Genomic DNA, 17733 nt, shown 5'->3' on the forward strand with positions numbered 1-17733 from the left:
CCACCTAAACAGGTATGGCATATCAAGAAGCTGATTAAACAGCATGATCATTACACAGGTGCACCTTGTGCTGGGGACAATAAAAGGCCACTCTAAAATGTGCCGTTTTGTCACACAACACAATGCCATATACAGTTGAAGTCGGAAGTTTACATACACCTTAGCCAAACACATTTCAACTGAGTTTTTCACAATTCCTGACATTTAATCCCAGTAAAAATGAGATGGGAGTAGAGAGAATTATTTATTTCAGCTTTTACTTCTTTCATCACATTCCCAGTGGGTCAGAAGTTTACATACACTCAATTAGTATTTGGTAGCATTGCCTTTAAATTGTTTAACTTGGGTCAAATGTTTCGGGTAGCCTTCCACAAGCTTCCAAGAATAAATTGGGTGAATTTTGGCCCATTCCTCCTGACAGAGCTGGTGTAACTGAGTCAGGTTTGTAGGCCTCCTTGCTCGCACACGCTATTTCAGTTCTGCCCACAAATGTTCTATAGGATTGAGGTCAGGGCTTTGTGATGGCCACTCCAATACCTTGACTTTGTTGTCCTTAAGCCATTTAGCCACAACTTTGGAAGTATGCTTGGGGTCATTGTCCATTTGGAAGACCCATTTGTGACCAAGCTTTAACTTCCTGAATGATGTCTTGAGATGTTGCTTCAATATATCCACATAATTTTCCTTCCTCAAAATGCCATCTATTTTGTGAAGTGCACCAGTCCCTCCTGCAGCAAAGCAACCCCACAGCATGATGCTGCCACCCCCGTGCTTCACGGTTGGGATGGTGTTCTTCGGCTTGCAAGTGCCCCCTTTTTCCTCCAAACATAACGATGGTCATTATGGCCAAACAGTTCTATTTTTGTTTCATCAGACCAGAGGACATTTCTCAAAAAAGTATGATCTTCGTCCCCATGTGCAGTTGCAAACCGTAGTCTGGCTTTTTTATGACGGTTTTGGAGCAGTGGCTTCTTCCTTGCTGAGCGGCCTTTCAGGTTATGTCGATATAGGACTTGTTTTACTGTGGATATAGATACTTTTGTACCTGTTTCCTCCAGCATTTTCACAAGGTCCTTTGCTGTTGTTCTGGGATTGATTTGCACTTTTCGCACCAAAGTACGTTCATCTCTAGAAGACAGAACGCGTCTCCTTCCTGAGCGGTATGACGGCTGCGTGGTCCCATGGTGTTTATACTTGCGTACTATTGTTTGTACAGATGAATGTGGTACCTTCAGGCGTTTGGAAATTGCTCTCAAGGATGAACCAGACTTGTGGAGGTCTACAATTTGTTTTGGTCTTGGCTGATTTCTTTTGATTTTCCCATGATGTCAAGCAAAGAGGCACTGAGTTTGAAGGTAGGCCTTGAAATACATCCACAGGTACACCTCCAATTGACTCAAATTATGTCAATTAGCCTATCAGAAGCTTCTAAAGCCATGACATCATTTTCTGGAATTTTCCAAGCTGTTTAAAGGCACAGTCAACTTACTGTATGTAAACTTCTGACCCACTGGAATTGTGATACAGTGAATTATAAATGAAATAATCTGTCTGTAAACAATTGTTGGAAAAATTACTTGTGTCATGCATAAAGTAGATGTCCTAACCGACTTGCCAAAACTATAGTTTGTTAACAAGAAATGTGTGGAGTGGATGAAAAACGAGTTTTAATGACTCCAACCTAAGTGTATGTAAACTTCCGACTTCAACTGTATGTCTCAAGTTTTGAGGGAGTGTGCAACTGGCATGCTGACTGCAGGATGGTCCACCAGAACTGTTGCCAGAGAATTGAATGTTCATTTCACTACCATAAGCCGACCCGAACGTCCTTTTAGAGAATTTGGCAGTACGTCCAACCGGCCTCACAACCGCAGACCACGTGAAACCACGCCAGCCTAAGACGTCCACATCCGGCTTCTCACCTGCGGGATCGTCTGAGGCGAGCCACCTGGATTGCTGATGAAACTGTGGGGTTGCACAATCGAATAATTTCTGCACAAACTGTCAGAAACAGTCTCAGGGAAGCTCATCTGCGGGCTCGTTGTCCTCACCAGGGTCTTGACCTGACTGCAGTTCGGCGTCGTAACCGGCTTCAGTGGGCAAATGCTCACCTTCGATGGCGACTGGCACGCTGGAGAAGTGTGCTCTTCATGGATGAATCCCGTTTTCAACTGTCCCGGGTGTATGGCGTCCTGTGGGCGAGCTGTTTGCTGATGTCAACGTTGTGAACAGAGTGCCCCATGGTGGGGTTATGGTATGGGCAGGCATAAGTTACAGACAACGAACACAATTGTATTTTATCAATAACAATTTGAATGCACAGCGATACAGTGACGAGATCCTGTGGCCCATTGTCGTGCCATTCATCCGCCGCCATCACCTCATGTTTCAGCATGAAAATGGTCCCATGTGACCCCATGTCGCAAGGATCTGTACACAATTCCTGGAAGCTGAAAATGTCCCAGTTCTTCAATGGCCTGCATACTCACCAGACATGTCACCTATTGAGCATGTTTGGGATGCTCTGGATCGACGTGTCCAACAGTGTGTTCCAGTTTCCGCCAATATCCAGAAACTTCACACAGCCGTTGAAGAGGAGTGGGACAACATTCCAAAGGCCACAATCAACAGCCTGATCAACTATGCGAAGGAGATGTGTCGCGCTGCATGAGGCAAATGGTGGTCACACCAGATACTGACTGGTTTTCTGATCCTCGCCCCTACCTTTTCGTAAAGTATCTGTGACCAACAGATGCATATCTGTATTCCCAGTCATGTGAAATTCATAAATTTGGACCTAATTTATTTATTTTAATTGACTGATTTCCTTATATAAACTGTAACTCAGTAAAACCTTAGAAATTGTTGCATGTTGCGTTTATATTTTTGTTCAGTGTAGTTATAGTTGATCAAAGTTTTAAATCATTTGAAGTTAAGATAGCCTGAACATGTGAAAGTTTGTTATATTGTGCTAATTTATGCAATCTTATATAGTTATTATTTAATAAAAGTTTTAAAGAATTTGAAGTTAGGAAACATGTTAAAGTTGGTTTGGTGTTCCTAGCCTTCACGGTTCAATAATTAAATCAAATCAAATTTTATTGGCCACATGCGCCGAATACAACAGGTGCAGACATTACGGCCCTCCACTTCACCCGCGTCCTCGAGCTTCTTTTTTGTGAAGAAAAAGGATGGAGGTTTGCGCCCGTGTATTGATTACCGCGGTCTCAATCAGATTACTGTGAAATATAGTTATCCACTCCCTCTGATTGCGACTATGACGGAGTCATTACACGGGGCACGGTTCTTCACTAAATTGGACCTCAGGAGCGCATATAACTTGGTGCGCATTAGAGAGGGCGATGAATGGAAGACAGCATTTAGTACTACCTCCAGTCATTACGAGTATCTCGTTATGCCATACGGGTTAATGAATGCTCCATCAGTCTTCCAATCCTTTGTAGATGAGATTTTCCGGGACATGCAGGGGCAGGGAGTAGTCGTGTACATAGACGATATTCTGGTGTACAGTTCTACCCGAGCCCAGCATGTAGCCCTGGTGCGCCGAGTGTTGAGGAGGCTGTTGGAGCATGACCTGTATGTCAAGGCAGAGAAATGTCTGTTCTTCCAGGAGTCGGTCTCCTTTTTGGGATATCAGTTGTCTGCGTCAGGGGTGAAGATGGAGGTTGACCGTGTGTCAGCCGTGCGTAATTGGCAAACCCCAACCACGGTTAAAGAGGTGCAGCAGTTCTTGGGTTTTGCGAATTACTACCGGAGGTTTATCCGGGGTTTTGGACAGGTGGCAGCTCCCATAACGTCCCTTCTGAAGGGGTGTCCGGTGCGCTTGCGGTGGTCAGCTGAGGCGGACAGGGCTTTTGGGAGACTGAAGGACCTGTTTACCTCGGCTCCGGTGCTGGCGCACCCGGATCCCACTTTACCATTCCAAGTGGAGGTGGATGCGTCTGAAGCCGGTATCGGGGCCGTTCTCTCACAACGGTCCGGCACACCACCTAAACTCCGCCCCTGTGCTTTTTATTCGAAAAAGCTCAGTCCGGCGGAGCGTAATTATGACGTAGGGGACAGGGAGCTGTTAGCCATGGTACAAGCCCTAAAGGTGTGGAGGCATTGGCTTGAGGGGGCTCAACACCCTTTTCTCATTTTGACTGACCACCGTAACCTGGAATACATTCGGGCAGCTAGGAGACTGAATCCTCGCCAGGCTCGGTGGACTATGTTCCTAGCCCGGTTCGTGTTTAAGATCACTTACATCCCTGGGTCCCAGAACGGGAAGGCAGATGCCCTGTCTCGGCGGTATGACACGGAGGAGAGGTCCGTTGAGCCCACTCCCATACTACCTAAGTCTTGTCTGGTGGCACCGGTGGTATGGGAGGTCGATACAGAGATCGAGCGGGCGTTACGCACCGACCCTAGCCCTCCACAGTGTCCGGTGGGTCGGACGTACGTCCCGCTCGAGGTCCGGGATCGACTCATTTATTGGGCTCACACGTCACCCTCCTCTGGGCATCCAGGTATTGGCCGGACAGTGCACTGCCTTAGCACAAAGTACTGGTGGCCAACGTTAGCCAGGGATGTGAGGATTTATGTCTCCTCCTGCTCGGTGTGTGCCCAGTGTAAGGCGCCCAGACACTTGCCCAGGGGTAAGTTACAACCCCTGCCCGTTCCACAACGACCCTGGTCTCACCTCTCGGTGGATTTTGTTACAGACCTTCCCCCCTCACAGGGGAATACCACCATCCTGGTCGTTGTGGATCGGTTCTCGAAGGCCTGTCGTCTCCTTCCCATGCCGGGTCTTCCTACTGCCCTACAGACCGCTGAGGCTCTATTTACCCACGTCTTCCGGCATTACGGGGTACCCGAGGATATAGTGTCTGATCGAGGCCCCCAGTTTACCTCCAGAGTCTGGAGAGCGTTTATGGAACGGTTGGGGGTTTCGGTGAGCCTTACCTCGGGTTACCACCCGGAGAGTAATGGGCAGGTCGAAGGTGTCAACCAGGATGTGGGTAGGTTTCTGAGGTCGTATTGCCAGGGCCGGCAGGAGGAGTGGGCGAGATATGTTCCCTGGGCCGAGATGGCACAGAACTCTCTCCGCCACTCCTCCACTAAACTAACCCCTTTCCAGTGTGTGTTAGGGTACCAGCCGGTTCTGGCACCTTGGCATGAGAGCCAGATCGAGGCCCCTGCGGTGGATGAGTGGGTGCAGCGCTCGGAGGAGACGTGGAACGCTGCACACATCCATCTGCAGCGAGCCATCCGTCGACATAAGACGAGCGCCGATCTCCACCGCAGTGAGGGGCCAGTGTACGCACCTGGAGTTCGAGTCTGGCTCTCGACCAGAAACCTGCCCCTCCGCCTGCCCTGCCGGAAGCTGGGTCGGCGGTTTGTGGGGCCTTTTAAGGTCCTGAGGAGATTGAACGAGGTGTGTTACAGGTTACAACTGCCCATTGATTACAAGAATATTAACCCCTCGTTCCATGTGTCTCTCCTCAGGCCGGTGGTAGCTGGTCCACTCCAGGACTATGAGATAGAAGAGACTCCTCCGCCCCCGTTGGACATCGAGGGGGCTCCGGCGTACACTGTTCGGTCCATCCTAGATTCGAGACGCCGGATGGGGGGTCTCCAATATCTCGTGGAGTGGGAGGGGTACGGCCCGGAGGAGCGGTGCTGGGTGCCGAGGAGGGACATCCTAGACCCGTCTCTTCTGACCGAGTTCCATCGTGGTCATCCCACGCGCCCTGCTCCGCGTCTTCCTGGTCGTCCCCGAGGCCGGGGTCGGCGCACGGCTGGAGCCGCGCGTCAAGGGGGGGGTACTGTCACGGTTTCGGCCGAGGCTGCTCCTTCTCCTTGTTCGGGCAGGCTTCGGCGGTCGTCGTCTCCGGAGTACTAGCTGCCACCGTTCTATGTTTCTATGTTTGATTGGTTTTGTCTGTTTTGTTACACCTGTTCCTTGTTAGTGTTCATTATGCGTCCTATTTAGTTCTCTTGAGTTTGGTCAGGTGTTGTGTGTAATTGTTCGATGTCACGTGCTGTGTTAGTTCGTTGTCCTGTTCTCTCTGTATATTTTTGTTAGAGAGAGTCCCGCACTTTGTGTGCCTTTATTTTGTACTTTACCATTGTGCGTAAAGTTCGCCTGTTGCCGTGGTTTACTTGTTCTTTGGACTTCACTAAAGACGTCTGTTCGAAACCTCTGTGTGTCCTGCGTGTGATTCTACGCTACCTCTACACTCAACCCTGACACGAATACAACAGGTGCAGACATTACAGTGAAATGCTTCCTTACAGCCCTTAACTAACAATGCATTTATTTTTTAATAAAAAAGTAAAATAAAACAACAACAAAAAAAGAGTTGAGAAAAAAAGAGCAGAAGTAAAATAAAATAACAGTAGGGAGGCTATATATACAGGGGGGTACCGGTGCAGAGTCAATGTGCGGGGGCACCGGCTAGTTGAGGTAGTTGAAGTAATATGTACATGTGGGTATAGTTAAAGTGACTATACATAAATATTTAACAGAGTAGCAGCAGCGTAAATAAGATGGGGTGGGGGGTGGGTGTGGGGGTGGGGGGGCAGTGCAAATAGTCCGGGTAGCCATGATTAGCTGTTCAGGAGTCTTATGGCTTGGGGGTAGAAGCTGTTGAGAAGTATTTTGGACCTAGACTTGGCACTCCGGTACCGCTTGCCGTGCGGTAGCAGAGAGAACAGTCTATCAATCAATTTCAATCAATTTTATTTTATATAGCCCTTCTTACATCAGCTAATATCTCGAAGTGCTGTACAGAAACCCAGCCTAAAACCCCAAACAGCTAGTAATGCAGGTGTAGAAGCACGGTGGCTAGGAAAAACTCCCTAGAAAGGCGAAAACCTAGGAAGAAACCTAGAGAGGAACCAGGCTATGAGGGGTGGCCAGTCCTCTTCTGGCTGTGCCGGGTGGAGATTATAACAGAACCATGCCAAGATGTTCAAAAATGTTCATAAGTGACAAGCATGGTCAAATAATAATCAGGAATAAATCTCAGTTGGCTTTTCATAGCCGATCATTAAGAGTTGAAAACAGCAGGTCTGGGACAGGTATGACTAGGGTGACTGGAGTCTTTGACAATTTTGAGGGCCTTCCTCTGACACCGCCTGGTATAGAGGTCCTGGATGGCAGGAAGCTTGGCCCCAGTGATGTAAAAAAATATAAATAATTTTTAAAAAATGTACGCACTACCCTCTGTAGTGCCTTGCGGTCGGAGGCTGAGCAGTTGCCATACCAGGCGGTGATGCAACCAGTCAGGATGCTCTCGATGGTGCAGCTGTATAATTTTTTGAGGATCTGAGGACCCATGCCAAATCTTTTCAGTCTCCTGAGGGGGAATAGGCTTTGTCATGCCCTCTTCACGACTGTCTTGGTGTGTTTGGACCAAGACACTCCCGAGTGGCGCAGTGGTCTAAGGCACTGCATCGCAGTGCTAGCTGTGCCACTAGAGATCCTGATTCGAATCCAGGCTCTGTCGTAGCCGGCCGCGACCGGGAGACCCATGGGGAGGCGCACAATTGGCCCAGCGTCGTCTAGGGTAGGGGAGGGAATGGCCGGCAGGGGATGAAGCTCAGATCGTAGAGCATGGCGTTTGCAACGCCAGGGTTGTGGGTTCGATTCCCACGGGGGGTATGAAAAAAATAATGTATGCACTAACTGTAAGTCGCTCTGGATAAGAGCGTCTGCTAAATGACTAAAATGTAAAATGTAAAATGTAAATAGTTTGTTGGTGATGTGGACACCAAGGAACTTGAAGCTCTCAACCTGTTCCACTACAGCCCCGTCGATGAGAATGGGGGCGTGCTCAGTCCTCTTTTTTTTCCTGTAGTCCACAATCATCTCCTTTGTCTTGGTCACGTTGAGGGAGAGGTTGTTATCCTGGCACCACACGGCCAGGTCTCTGACCTCCTCCCTATAGGCTGTCTCATCGTTGTCGGTGATCAGGCCTACCATTGTTGTGTCATCGGCAAACTTTTTTTTTTTAGGGGGGATGGATCAGCTTAATATTGCAGATAGATTGCATCTTCTATCAATGTAATTGTCTGCATCACTTCCAATCCCCCATGTTTTTTTTTATTTTTTATATATATATTCCCCTTTATTACTTTTCAACCCCACCATCCTTTCCCTACTTGGAGTAAATTAGTGAACAACAACGCCCAGGCCTCTACTTCCGGTCTATACTTACTATCTACACCTTATGGACAGAGTTAATTTTACAATAATTCTATATCTATATATATATATATATATATATATATATATATATTATTTATTTATTTTTTTGCTCCTGAACTTCTTCTACTCTCAACCTCTCCGATCATTTTCATGATGTCCATCCGGTTTGCTTCTAAATGCCATATCTTTCTAACTGTGCTCTTTCCCAAAAGAGGCAAACTTAATGATGGTGTTGGAGTCGTGCCTGGCCATGCAGTCATGGGTGAACAGGGAGTACAGGAGGGGACTGAGCACGCACCCCTGAGGGGCCCCCGTGTTGAGGATCAGTGTGGCAGATGTGTTGTTACCTACCCTTACCACCTGGGGGCGGCCCGTCAGGAAGTCCAGGATCCAGTTGCAGAGGGAGGTGTTTAGTCCCAGGATCCTTAGCTTAGTGATGAGCTTAGAGGGCACTATGGTGTTGAATGCTGAGCTGTAGTCAATGAATAGCATTCTCACGTAGGTGTTCCACTTGTCCAGGTGGGAAAGGGCAGTGTGGAGTGCAATAGAGATTGCATCATCTGTGGATCTGTTGGGGCGGTATGCAAATTGGAGTGGGTCTAGGGTTTCTGGGATAATGGTGTTGATGTGAGCCATGACCAGCCTTTCAAAGCACTTCATGGCTACAGACGTCTGTGCTACGGGTCCGTAGTCATTTAGGCAGGTTATCTTAGTGTCCTTGGGCACGGGGACTATGGTGGTCTGCGTGAAACATGTTTGTATTACAGACTCAGTCTGGGACATGTTGAAAATGTCAGTGAAGACACTTTCCAGTTGGTCAGCACATGCTCGGAGTACACGTCCTGGTAATCCATCTGGCCCTGCGGCCTTGTGAATGTTGACCTGCTTAAAAGTCTTACTCACATTGGCTACGGAGAGCGTGATCACATAGTCATCCGGAACAGCTGGTGCTCTCATGCATGCTTCAGTGTTGCTTGCCTCGAAGCGAGCATAGAAGTGGTTTAGCTCGTCTGGAAGTCTTGTGTCACTGGGCAGCTCGCGGCTGTGCTTCCCTTTGTAGTCTGTAATAGTTTTCAAGCCCTGCCACATCCGACGAGCGTCAGAGCCAGTGTAGTACGATTCAATCTTAGTCCTGTATTGACTCTTTGCCTGTTTGATGGTTCGTCGGAGGGCATAGCGGGATTTCTTATAAGTGTCCGGGTTAGAGTCCCGCTCCTTGAAAGCGGCAGCTCTACCCTTTAGCTCATTGTGGATGTTTCCGGTAATCCATGGCTTCTGGTTGGGGTATGTACATACGGTCACTATGGGGACGACATCATCGCTGCACTTATTGATGAAGCCAGTGACTGATGTGGTGTACTCCTCAATGCTATCTGAAGAATCCCGGAACATATTCCAGTCTGTGCTAGCAAAAACAGTCCTGTAGCTTAGCATCTGCGTCGTCTGACCACTTTTTTATTAACTGAGTTAATGGTGCTTCCTGCTTTAGTTTTTTTTTTGCATTACTTACTGTTCGTGAGTAATGTTATTCAAATTTGTACAAATGTATGTAGTTATAGTTTATTAAGGTGCTAAAGAATTTGATAGCCTGAATATTTTAAAGTTGGTCTTGTAGCTTAATTGGCCAAGGACCATTTTGAATTGCTACCTCTGTATTCCTGTGGTTCTCATTCAAACCCCTGTTAATTTATGCACATTTTAAATGGTTATAGTAAAAAAATTATATATAGTATCAAAACTCTTTTGACAATCAATCTAAGTAGGGTCAGTCTAAAGATCTCAGCGTTGGGTTGGAGTTAATAGCTTAAGTGGTGAAAGAGGGGTTACTGTAGGTCTACATTTTAAGATTATTTTTACCATTCTAGTGTATAGCCCTTTTTTACCATTGAAATGCATTGGAATCTATAGCAACGGCTCCGTTTGTGCTGCTCAATGACGCGATATGATAGCGCTATTAGCTGACATTAGCTAGCTTCCTTTCGTCACTCTAAACACCTGCAAACAGCTCTAACCAGATTTGCATAGCAGAGAAGTAGAGGAAGATTTCATATGATATAAGTTTTTGTCTGACGTGTTGGGGAAGTGGTCAAAACGGCAGTTGTTTGGAAAAAGTTGGGGGGAAAGTGTTAATGCAGTTACTAAAACAGCTGTATCGTTAGATCCGTAGTGGATATATTTGTTCCGGGTACAGATTTGAATAGCAGAGAAGTAGATGTCACACACTCTTAACTTTTTGTCTAAGTTGATTGCAAAGTGATCAAAGTAGCTGATGTGTCAAAAGTGACATCGTTTACGGTAAATGTGGAAGTGATGATGTCACAATGGGTGAAGTCCCATTAAAGTGACTGAAGATGGAGAAAAATGAAAGACAAGGTGAATAGTTTAACAAGTATAAAGATATCAAAGCAAGCAACCTAATCCAGATCAGTCTACTCGTTAAAAAGTTTGAATGGTGTTTTCAGATTAAACGTGTAGGAGGAGTAGCGTGCAGAAGAAGAAGAACTGTGACGAAAATCTAAAGTCGGGACGTTTGCCTCACACGTCCCACCTAATAATATGAGTCTGTAAGAAATGTAGAGTTGTGCATTGCTTTGCATACACACCTAAAAATAAACTTTCAATAGACCTGTGTCGTCATGTACCAGAGAGGGTGGCCGATAGGGGTCAAAAGCTGGTCTTCTTGAACAAGAGAGTTAGAGAGCGAAGTTTGTTGATGTTGTTAAATTGGTTTCATCTCACTTTTGTTTATTGTTTATTTCACTTGCTTTTGGCAATGTAAACCTATGTTTCCCATGCCAATAAAGACCCTTTCAATTGAGAGAGGTTCAATGGAAGTCCAGCAGAGAAAGAGAGGAGCAGACACGTGATGTTGAGTGTGTGTTTAAGTGCACGGTGTGAACCGTCGGGGGTCAGAAGGGAAGTCACGTGCGCCATGCGGGGACGGAGGAGAGTGTGTGAGTGTCTAGTAGGTTATTATGTGAGAAGAGAATGGGAGAGTTGGGAGAGTTGGAGCTGGAGCTTCTCCAGGGTACCCAGGAGAAACATATCTCTCCGTTAAAGAACTTTGTGGCGGGAGGAGCCGGAGGAGCGTGTCTTCTGTTCGCTGGACACCCGCTCGACACAATCAAGGTGACTTTATTTATGTACTTATTTATGTGTTTATTTATGGACATCAAACGTTCTGCTGCACAGACACTGTGGCTCTAGTCTAGAGCACCCAGTTAAATTGTGTTTGAGAGCATTTTTATGAGTGAGTGAGAAATAAATGGATGTCATTGTTGCAGTAGTTTAATTATGTTATATTATGCTAATTTCCCTAATGGGGAAAGTTTGTGTTACTACCTTCCACAAGTTTGAATTTCACCCTATAAAATGTAGGGGAATTACCCATCCTTTTGACTTCAGATTGGTGATATTAGTATAAAAGTGTATAGTCATCATGATGACATAAACTCAATTGCTTAAAACGGATCAATATCTTTGGTTTTGTAATGTTGATTTTGTCACACGCGCTTGGGAGCGCAGGACTTAAATTTAAAACTCTCAAACGGCACGAAAAATTCGGGGCAGTCTCTCCATAAAAGTTGCTGGGCACCAACACATATATTTGAATGTGAAACTATCACTTAACTTTTTGGGTGACCCGACCGACTTCACATAGAAATAAATGTATCTTATAGATCTGTCATTCTCGTTGAAAGCAAGTCTAAGATGTGGTAGATCTGTTCTATGTGCGCTAATTCTATGCTTCCCGTTCTTAAATTTTGTTTTTTGCTGTATTTACTTTCAGTTTTGTTTCAAACAGCTGAAAACACTATTTTGGGTTATTGAGAAAATATTTCACAGCAGTTTAGATGGTACAATGATTCTCTACACTCTGACTGCTTGTTTTGTCACATAAACTGAAATTAGGTGAACTTTTCAGTTGTGGTAGTTTCAACAGCGCATATCCCCTCCCTAAGCAATGAGTGATTTATTGTCACTTGTCAAAACAGCAGGGGTTTTGTTGTGTGAGCAGTTTAAAGGTGCAAAAAAATAGAAATAAGAAGTAATATGATTACTATTGTTGGACATGTGTAGATAGTACATTTTATGTTTTGAATATATCACAAACTGTTTCTGCATATTGGTTATTGACTTGGACACCTAAATCTGTGTTTTGACATTGGGCTATTTATCAAAATGTTTTGTCAACAGGAAGCAGCAACAACATAATTTTCAACTTAAGTTTTAGGAATTTATATTGATCTTTCAACATTAATTTCCAATTGTTTTGTACTGAATCACAAAAAAACTGCTGAGTGGGTCCAAAAACGTGCTGCGATTGATTTATTTTGATGATATAACGTTACCAGAAATCACCAAATCGGGTTAGCCCTGCCTACTATATACTCCACCTGGTTAACCTACTCAGGGTGTGGTGTGTGGTGTGTTTGTGTGTGTGTGTGTATGTGTGTGTGTGAGAGAACAGCTTACTGTATGCCGGCCAGGCTGGTAGGTTAAACCCCTGAACAGATTAGAGAGCTGGAGGTCTTCTCTTTTGATCTGACGGATTGTCAGACTATTCTCTCTCTCTCTCTCTGTCTCTCTCTCTCTCTCTTATCTCTCAGTCTGTCTGTCTCTGTCTGTCTGTCTGTCTGTCTCTCTCTCTCTCTCTCTCTCTCTCTCTGTCTCTCTCTCTCCTTGTCTCTCTCTCTCTCTCTTATCTCTCAGTCTGTCTGTCTCTGTCTGTCTGTCTGTCTGTCTGTCTCTCTCTCTCTCTCTCTCTCTCTCTGTCTCTCTCTCTCTCTCTCTCCTTGTCTCTCTCTCTCTCTCTGTCTGTCTGTCTGTCTGTCTCTCTCTCTCTCTCTCTCTCTCTCTCTCTCTCTCATCTCTGTCTGTCTGTCTCTCTCTCTCTCTCTCGCTGTCTCTGTTGCTGTGTGTGTGCATGTGCGTGTGCGTTTGTGTGTGCGGAAGGTGGAAACGTTAGGCAATTGTAACAGCAGTGGCTTCTATATGCAGTACCAGTCAAAAGTTTGGACACAACTACTCATTCAAGGGTTTTTCTTTATTTTTTTACAATGTTTTACATTGTAGAATATAGTGAAGATATTCAAATAAGCAAAGAGAAACGACAGTCCATCATTACTTTAAGACATGAAGGTCAGTCAATACGGAAATTATCAAGAACTTTTCAAGTGCAATCACAAAAACCATCAAGCGCTATGATGAAACTGGCTCTCATGAGGACCCCCACAGGAATGGAAGACCCAGAGTTACCTCTGCTGCAGAGGATAAGTTCATTAGAGTTACCAGCCTCAGAAATTGCAGCCCAAATAAATGCTTCACAGAGTTCAAGTCACAGACACATCTCAACATCAACTGTTCATAGGTAACTGTGTGAATCAGGCCTTCATGGTCGAATTGCTGCAAAGAAACCACTACTAAAGGACACCAATAAGAAGAAGAGACCTGTTTGGGCCAAGAAACATGAGCAATGGACATTAGACCGGTGGAAATGTGTCCTTTGGTTGTGAGGGTGTGGGGGGTGCTTTGCTGGTGACACTGTCTGTGATTTATTTAGAATTCAAGGCACACTTAACCAGCATGGCTACCACAGCATTCTGCAGCGATACACCATTTCATCTGGTTTGGGCTTAGTGGGACTATAATTTGTTTTTCAACAGGACAATGACCCAACACACCTCCAGGCTGTGTAAAGGTTATTTTACCAAGAAGGAGAGTGATGGAGTGCTGCATCAGATGACCTGGCCTCCACAATCCCCCGACCTCAACTCAATTGAGATGGTTTGGGATGAGTTGGACCGCAGAGTGAAGGAAAAGCAGCCAACAAGTGCTCAGCATATGTGGGAAGTCCTTCAAGACTGTTGGAAAAGCATTCCAGGTGAAGCTGGTTGAGAGAATGCCAAGAGTGTGCAAAGCTGTCATCAAGGCAAAGGGTGGCTATTTGAAGATTCTCAAATATAAAATATATTTTGATTTGTTTTTGGGTACTACATGATTCCATGTGTGTTATTTCATAGTTTTGATGTCTTCACTATTATTCTACAATGTAAAAATAGTAAAAAACAAAGAAAAACCCTTCAATGAGTAGGTGTTCTAAAACTTTTGACTGGTACTGTATAACCAGTGCCAGTTGACTATGTTGTGTGTTTGAAGACTGTGGTGTGACAGACAGACAGGCAGACAGACAGACAGGCAGACAGACAGACAGACAGATTCTCCTAGGACGTCTACTCTTATAACAACCCCAATAGCCTCAACCTCTTATGTGTTATCCTGCTACTATATAACACTGTGGTATTGTGTGTTATCCTACCACTATATAACACTGTGGTATTGTGTGTTATCCTACCACTATATAACACTGTGGTATTGTGTGTTATCCTACCACTGTATAACACTGTGGTATTGTGTGTTATCTTACCACTGTATAATAATATGGTATTGTGTGTTATCCTGCTACTATATAACACTGTGGTATTGTGTGTTATCCTGCTACTATATAACACTGTGGTATTGTGTGTTATCCTACCACTGTATAACACTGTGGTATTGTGTGTTATCCTACCACTGTATAATAATATGGTATTGTGTGTTATCCTACCACTGTATAATAATATGGTATTGTGTGTTATCCTACCACTGTATAATAATATGGTATTGTGTGTTATCCTACCACTGTATAATAATATGGTATTGTGTGTTATCCTACCACTGTATAATAATATGGTATTGTGTGTTATCCTACCACTGTATAATAATATGGTATTGTGTGTTATCCTACCACTGTATAATAATATGGTATTGTGTGTTATCTTACCACTGTATAATAATATGGTATTGTGTGTTATCCTGCTACTATATAACACTGTGGTATTGTGTGTTATCCTGCTACTATATAACACTGTGGTATTGTGTGTTATCCTGCTACTATATAACACTGTGGTATTGTGTGTTATCCTGCTACTATATAACACTGTGGTATTGTGTGTTATCCTGCTACTATATAACACTGTGGTATTGTGTGTTATCCTGCTACTATATAACACTGTGGTATTGTGTGTTATCCTGCTACTATATAACAGTGTGGTATTGTGTGTTATCCTACCACTATATAACACTGTGGTATTGTGTGTTATCCTGCTACTATATAACACTGTGGTATTGTGTGTTATCCTGCTACTATATAACACTGTGGTATTGTGTGTTATCCTGCTACTATATAACACTGTGGTATTGTGTGTTATCCTGCTACTATATAACACTGTGGTATTGTGTGTTATCCTACCACTGTATAATAATATGGTATTGTGTGTTATCCTACCACTATATAACACTGTGGTATTGTGTGTTATCCTACCACTATATAACACTGTGGTATTGTGTGTTATCCTACCACTATATAACACTGTGGTATTGTGTGTTATCCTACCACTGTATAACACTGTGGTATTGTGTGTTATCCTACCACTGTATAATAATATGGTATTGTGTGTTATCCTACCACTGTATAATAATATGGTATTGTGTGTTATCCTACCACTGTATAATAATATGGTATTGTGTGTTATCCTACCACTGTATAATAATATGGTATTGTGTGTTATCCTACCACTGTATAATAATATGGTATTGTGTGTTATCCTACCACTGTATAATAATATGGTATTGTGTGTTATCCTGCTACTATATAACACTGTGGTATTGTGTGTTATCCTGCTACTATATAACACTGTGGTATTGTGTGTTATCCTGCTACTATATAACACTGTGGTATTGTGTGTTATCCTGCTACTATATAACACTGTGGTATTGTGTGTTATCCTACCACTATATAACACTGTGGTATTGTGTGTTATCCTACCACTATATAACACTGTGGTATTGTGTGTTATCCTGCTACTATATAACACTGTGGTACTGTGTGTTATCCTGCTACTATATAACACTGTGGTATTGTGTGTTATCCTGCTACTATATAACACTGTGGTATTGTGTGTTATCCTGCTACTATATAACACTGTGGTATTGTGTGTTATCCTGCTACTATATAACACTGTGGTATTGTGTGTTATCCTGCTACTATATAACACTGTGGTATTGTGTGTTATCCTGCTACTATATAACACTGTGGTATTGTGTGTTATCCTGCTACTATATAACACTGTGGTATTGTGTGTTATCCTACCACTGTATAATAATATGGTATTGTGTGTTATCCTACCACTATATAACACTGTGGTATTGTGTGTTATCCTACCACTATATAACACTGTGGTATTGTGTGTTATCCTACCACTATATAACACTGTGGTATTGTGTGTTATCCTACCACTGTATAACACTGTGGTATTGTGTGTTATCCTACCACTGTATAATAATATGGTATTGTGTGTTATCCTACCACTGTATAATAATATGGTATTGTGTGTTATCCTACCACTGTATAATAATATGGTATTGTGTGTTATCCTACCACTGTATAATAATATGGTATTGTGTGTTATCCTACCACTGTATAATAATATGGTATTGTGTGTTATCCTACCACTGTATAATAATATGGTATTGTGTGTTATCCTGCTACTATATAACACTGTGGTATTGTGTGTTATCCTGCTACTATATAACACTGTGGTATTGTGTGTTATCCTGCTACTATATAACACTGTGGTATTGTGTGTTATCCTGCTACTATATAACACTGTGGTATTGTGTGTTATCCTACCACTATATAACACTGTGGTATTGTGTGTTATCCTACCACTATATAACACTGTGGTATTGTGTGTTATCCTGCTACTATATAACACTGTGGTACTGTGTGTTATCCTGCTACTATATAACACTGTGGTATTGTGTGTTATCCTGCTACTATATAACACTGTGGTATTGTGTGTTATCCTGCTACTATATAACACTGTGGTATTGTGTGTTATCCTGCTACTATATAACACTGTGGTATTGTGTGTTATCCTACCACTATATAACACTGTGGTATTGTGTGTTATCCTACCACTATATAACACTGTGGTATTGTGTGTTATCCTGCTACTATATAACACTGTGGTATTGTCTGTTATCCTGCTACTATATAACACTGTGGTATTGTGTGTTATCCTACCACTGTATAACACTGTGGTATTGTGTGTTATCCTGCTACTATATAATCCTGTGGTATTGTGTGTTATCCTGCTACTATATAACACTGTGGTATTGTGTGTTATCCTGCTACTATATAACACTGTGGTATTGTGTGTTATCCTACCACTATATAACACTGTGGTATTGTGTGTTATCCTACCACTGTATAACACTGTGGTTTTGTGTGTTATCCTGCTACTATATAACACTGTGGTATTGTGTGTTATCCTACCACTGTATAACACTGTGGTTTTGTGTGTTATCCTGCTACTATATAACACTGTGGTATTGTGTGTTATCCTGCTACTATATAACACTGTGGTATTTTGTGTTATCCTGCTACTATATAACACTGTGGTATTGTGTGTTAT

General features: G+C 43.6%; 1 protein-coding gene across 2 annotated transcripts in view; it reads left to right on the forward strand.

The window, feature by feature from the left end:
• Positions 1-11166: 11166 nt before the first annotated feature.
• LOC311147822 (mitochondrial carnitine/acylcarnitine carrier protein-like) overlaps positions 11167-17733 on the forward strand; it is a 73241-nt gene continuing 66674 nt past the window's right edge. For both annotated transcript variants that reach the window (XM_084184615.1, XM_084184614.1), the window contains exon 1: positions 11167-11344. In XM_084184615.1, coding sequence (XP_084040741.1) covers positions 11204-11344 — 141 coding nt within the window. In that variant the 5' untranslated portion in view covers positions 11167-11203. The remainder of the gene's footprint in view (positions 11345-17733) is intronic.

The sequence above is a fragment of the Coregonus lavaretus genome (assembly GCF_964263955.1).
Source record: "Coregonus lavaretus genome assembly, chromosome: 20".
Taxonomy (NCBI): Eukaryota; Metazoa; Chordata; class Actinopteri; order Salmoniformes; family Salmonidae; genus Coregonus; species Coregonus lavaretus.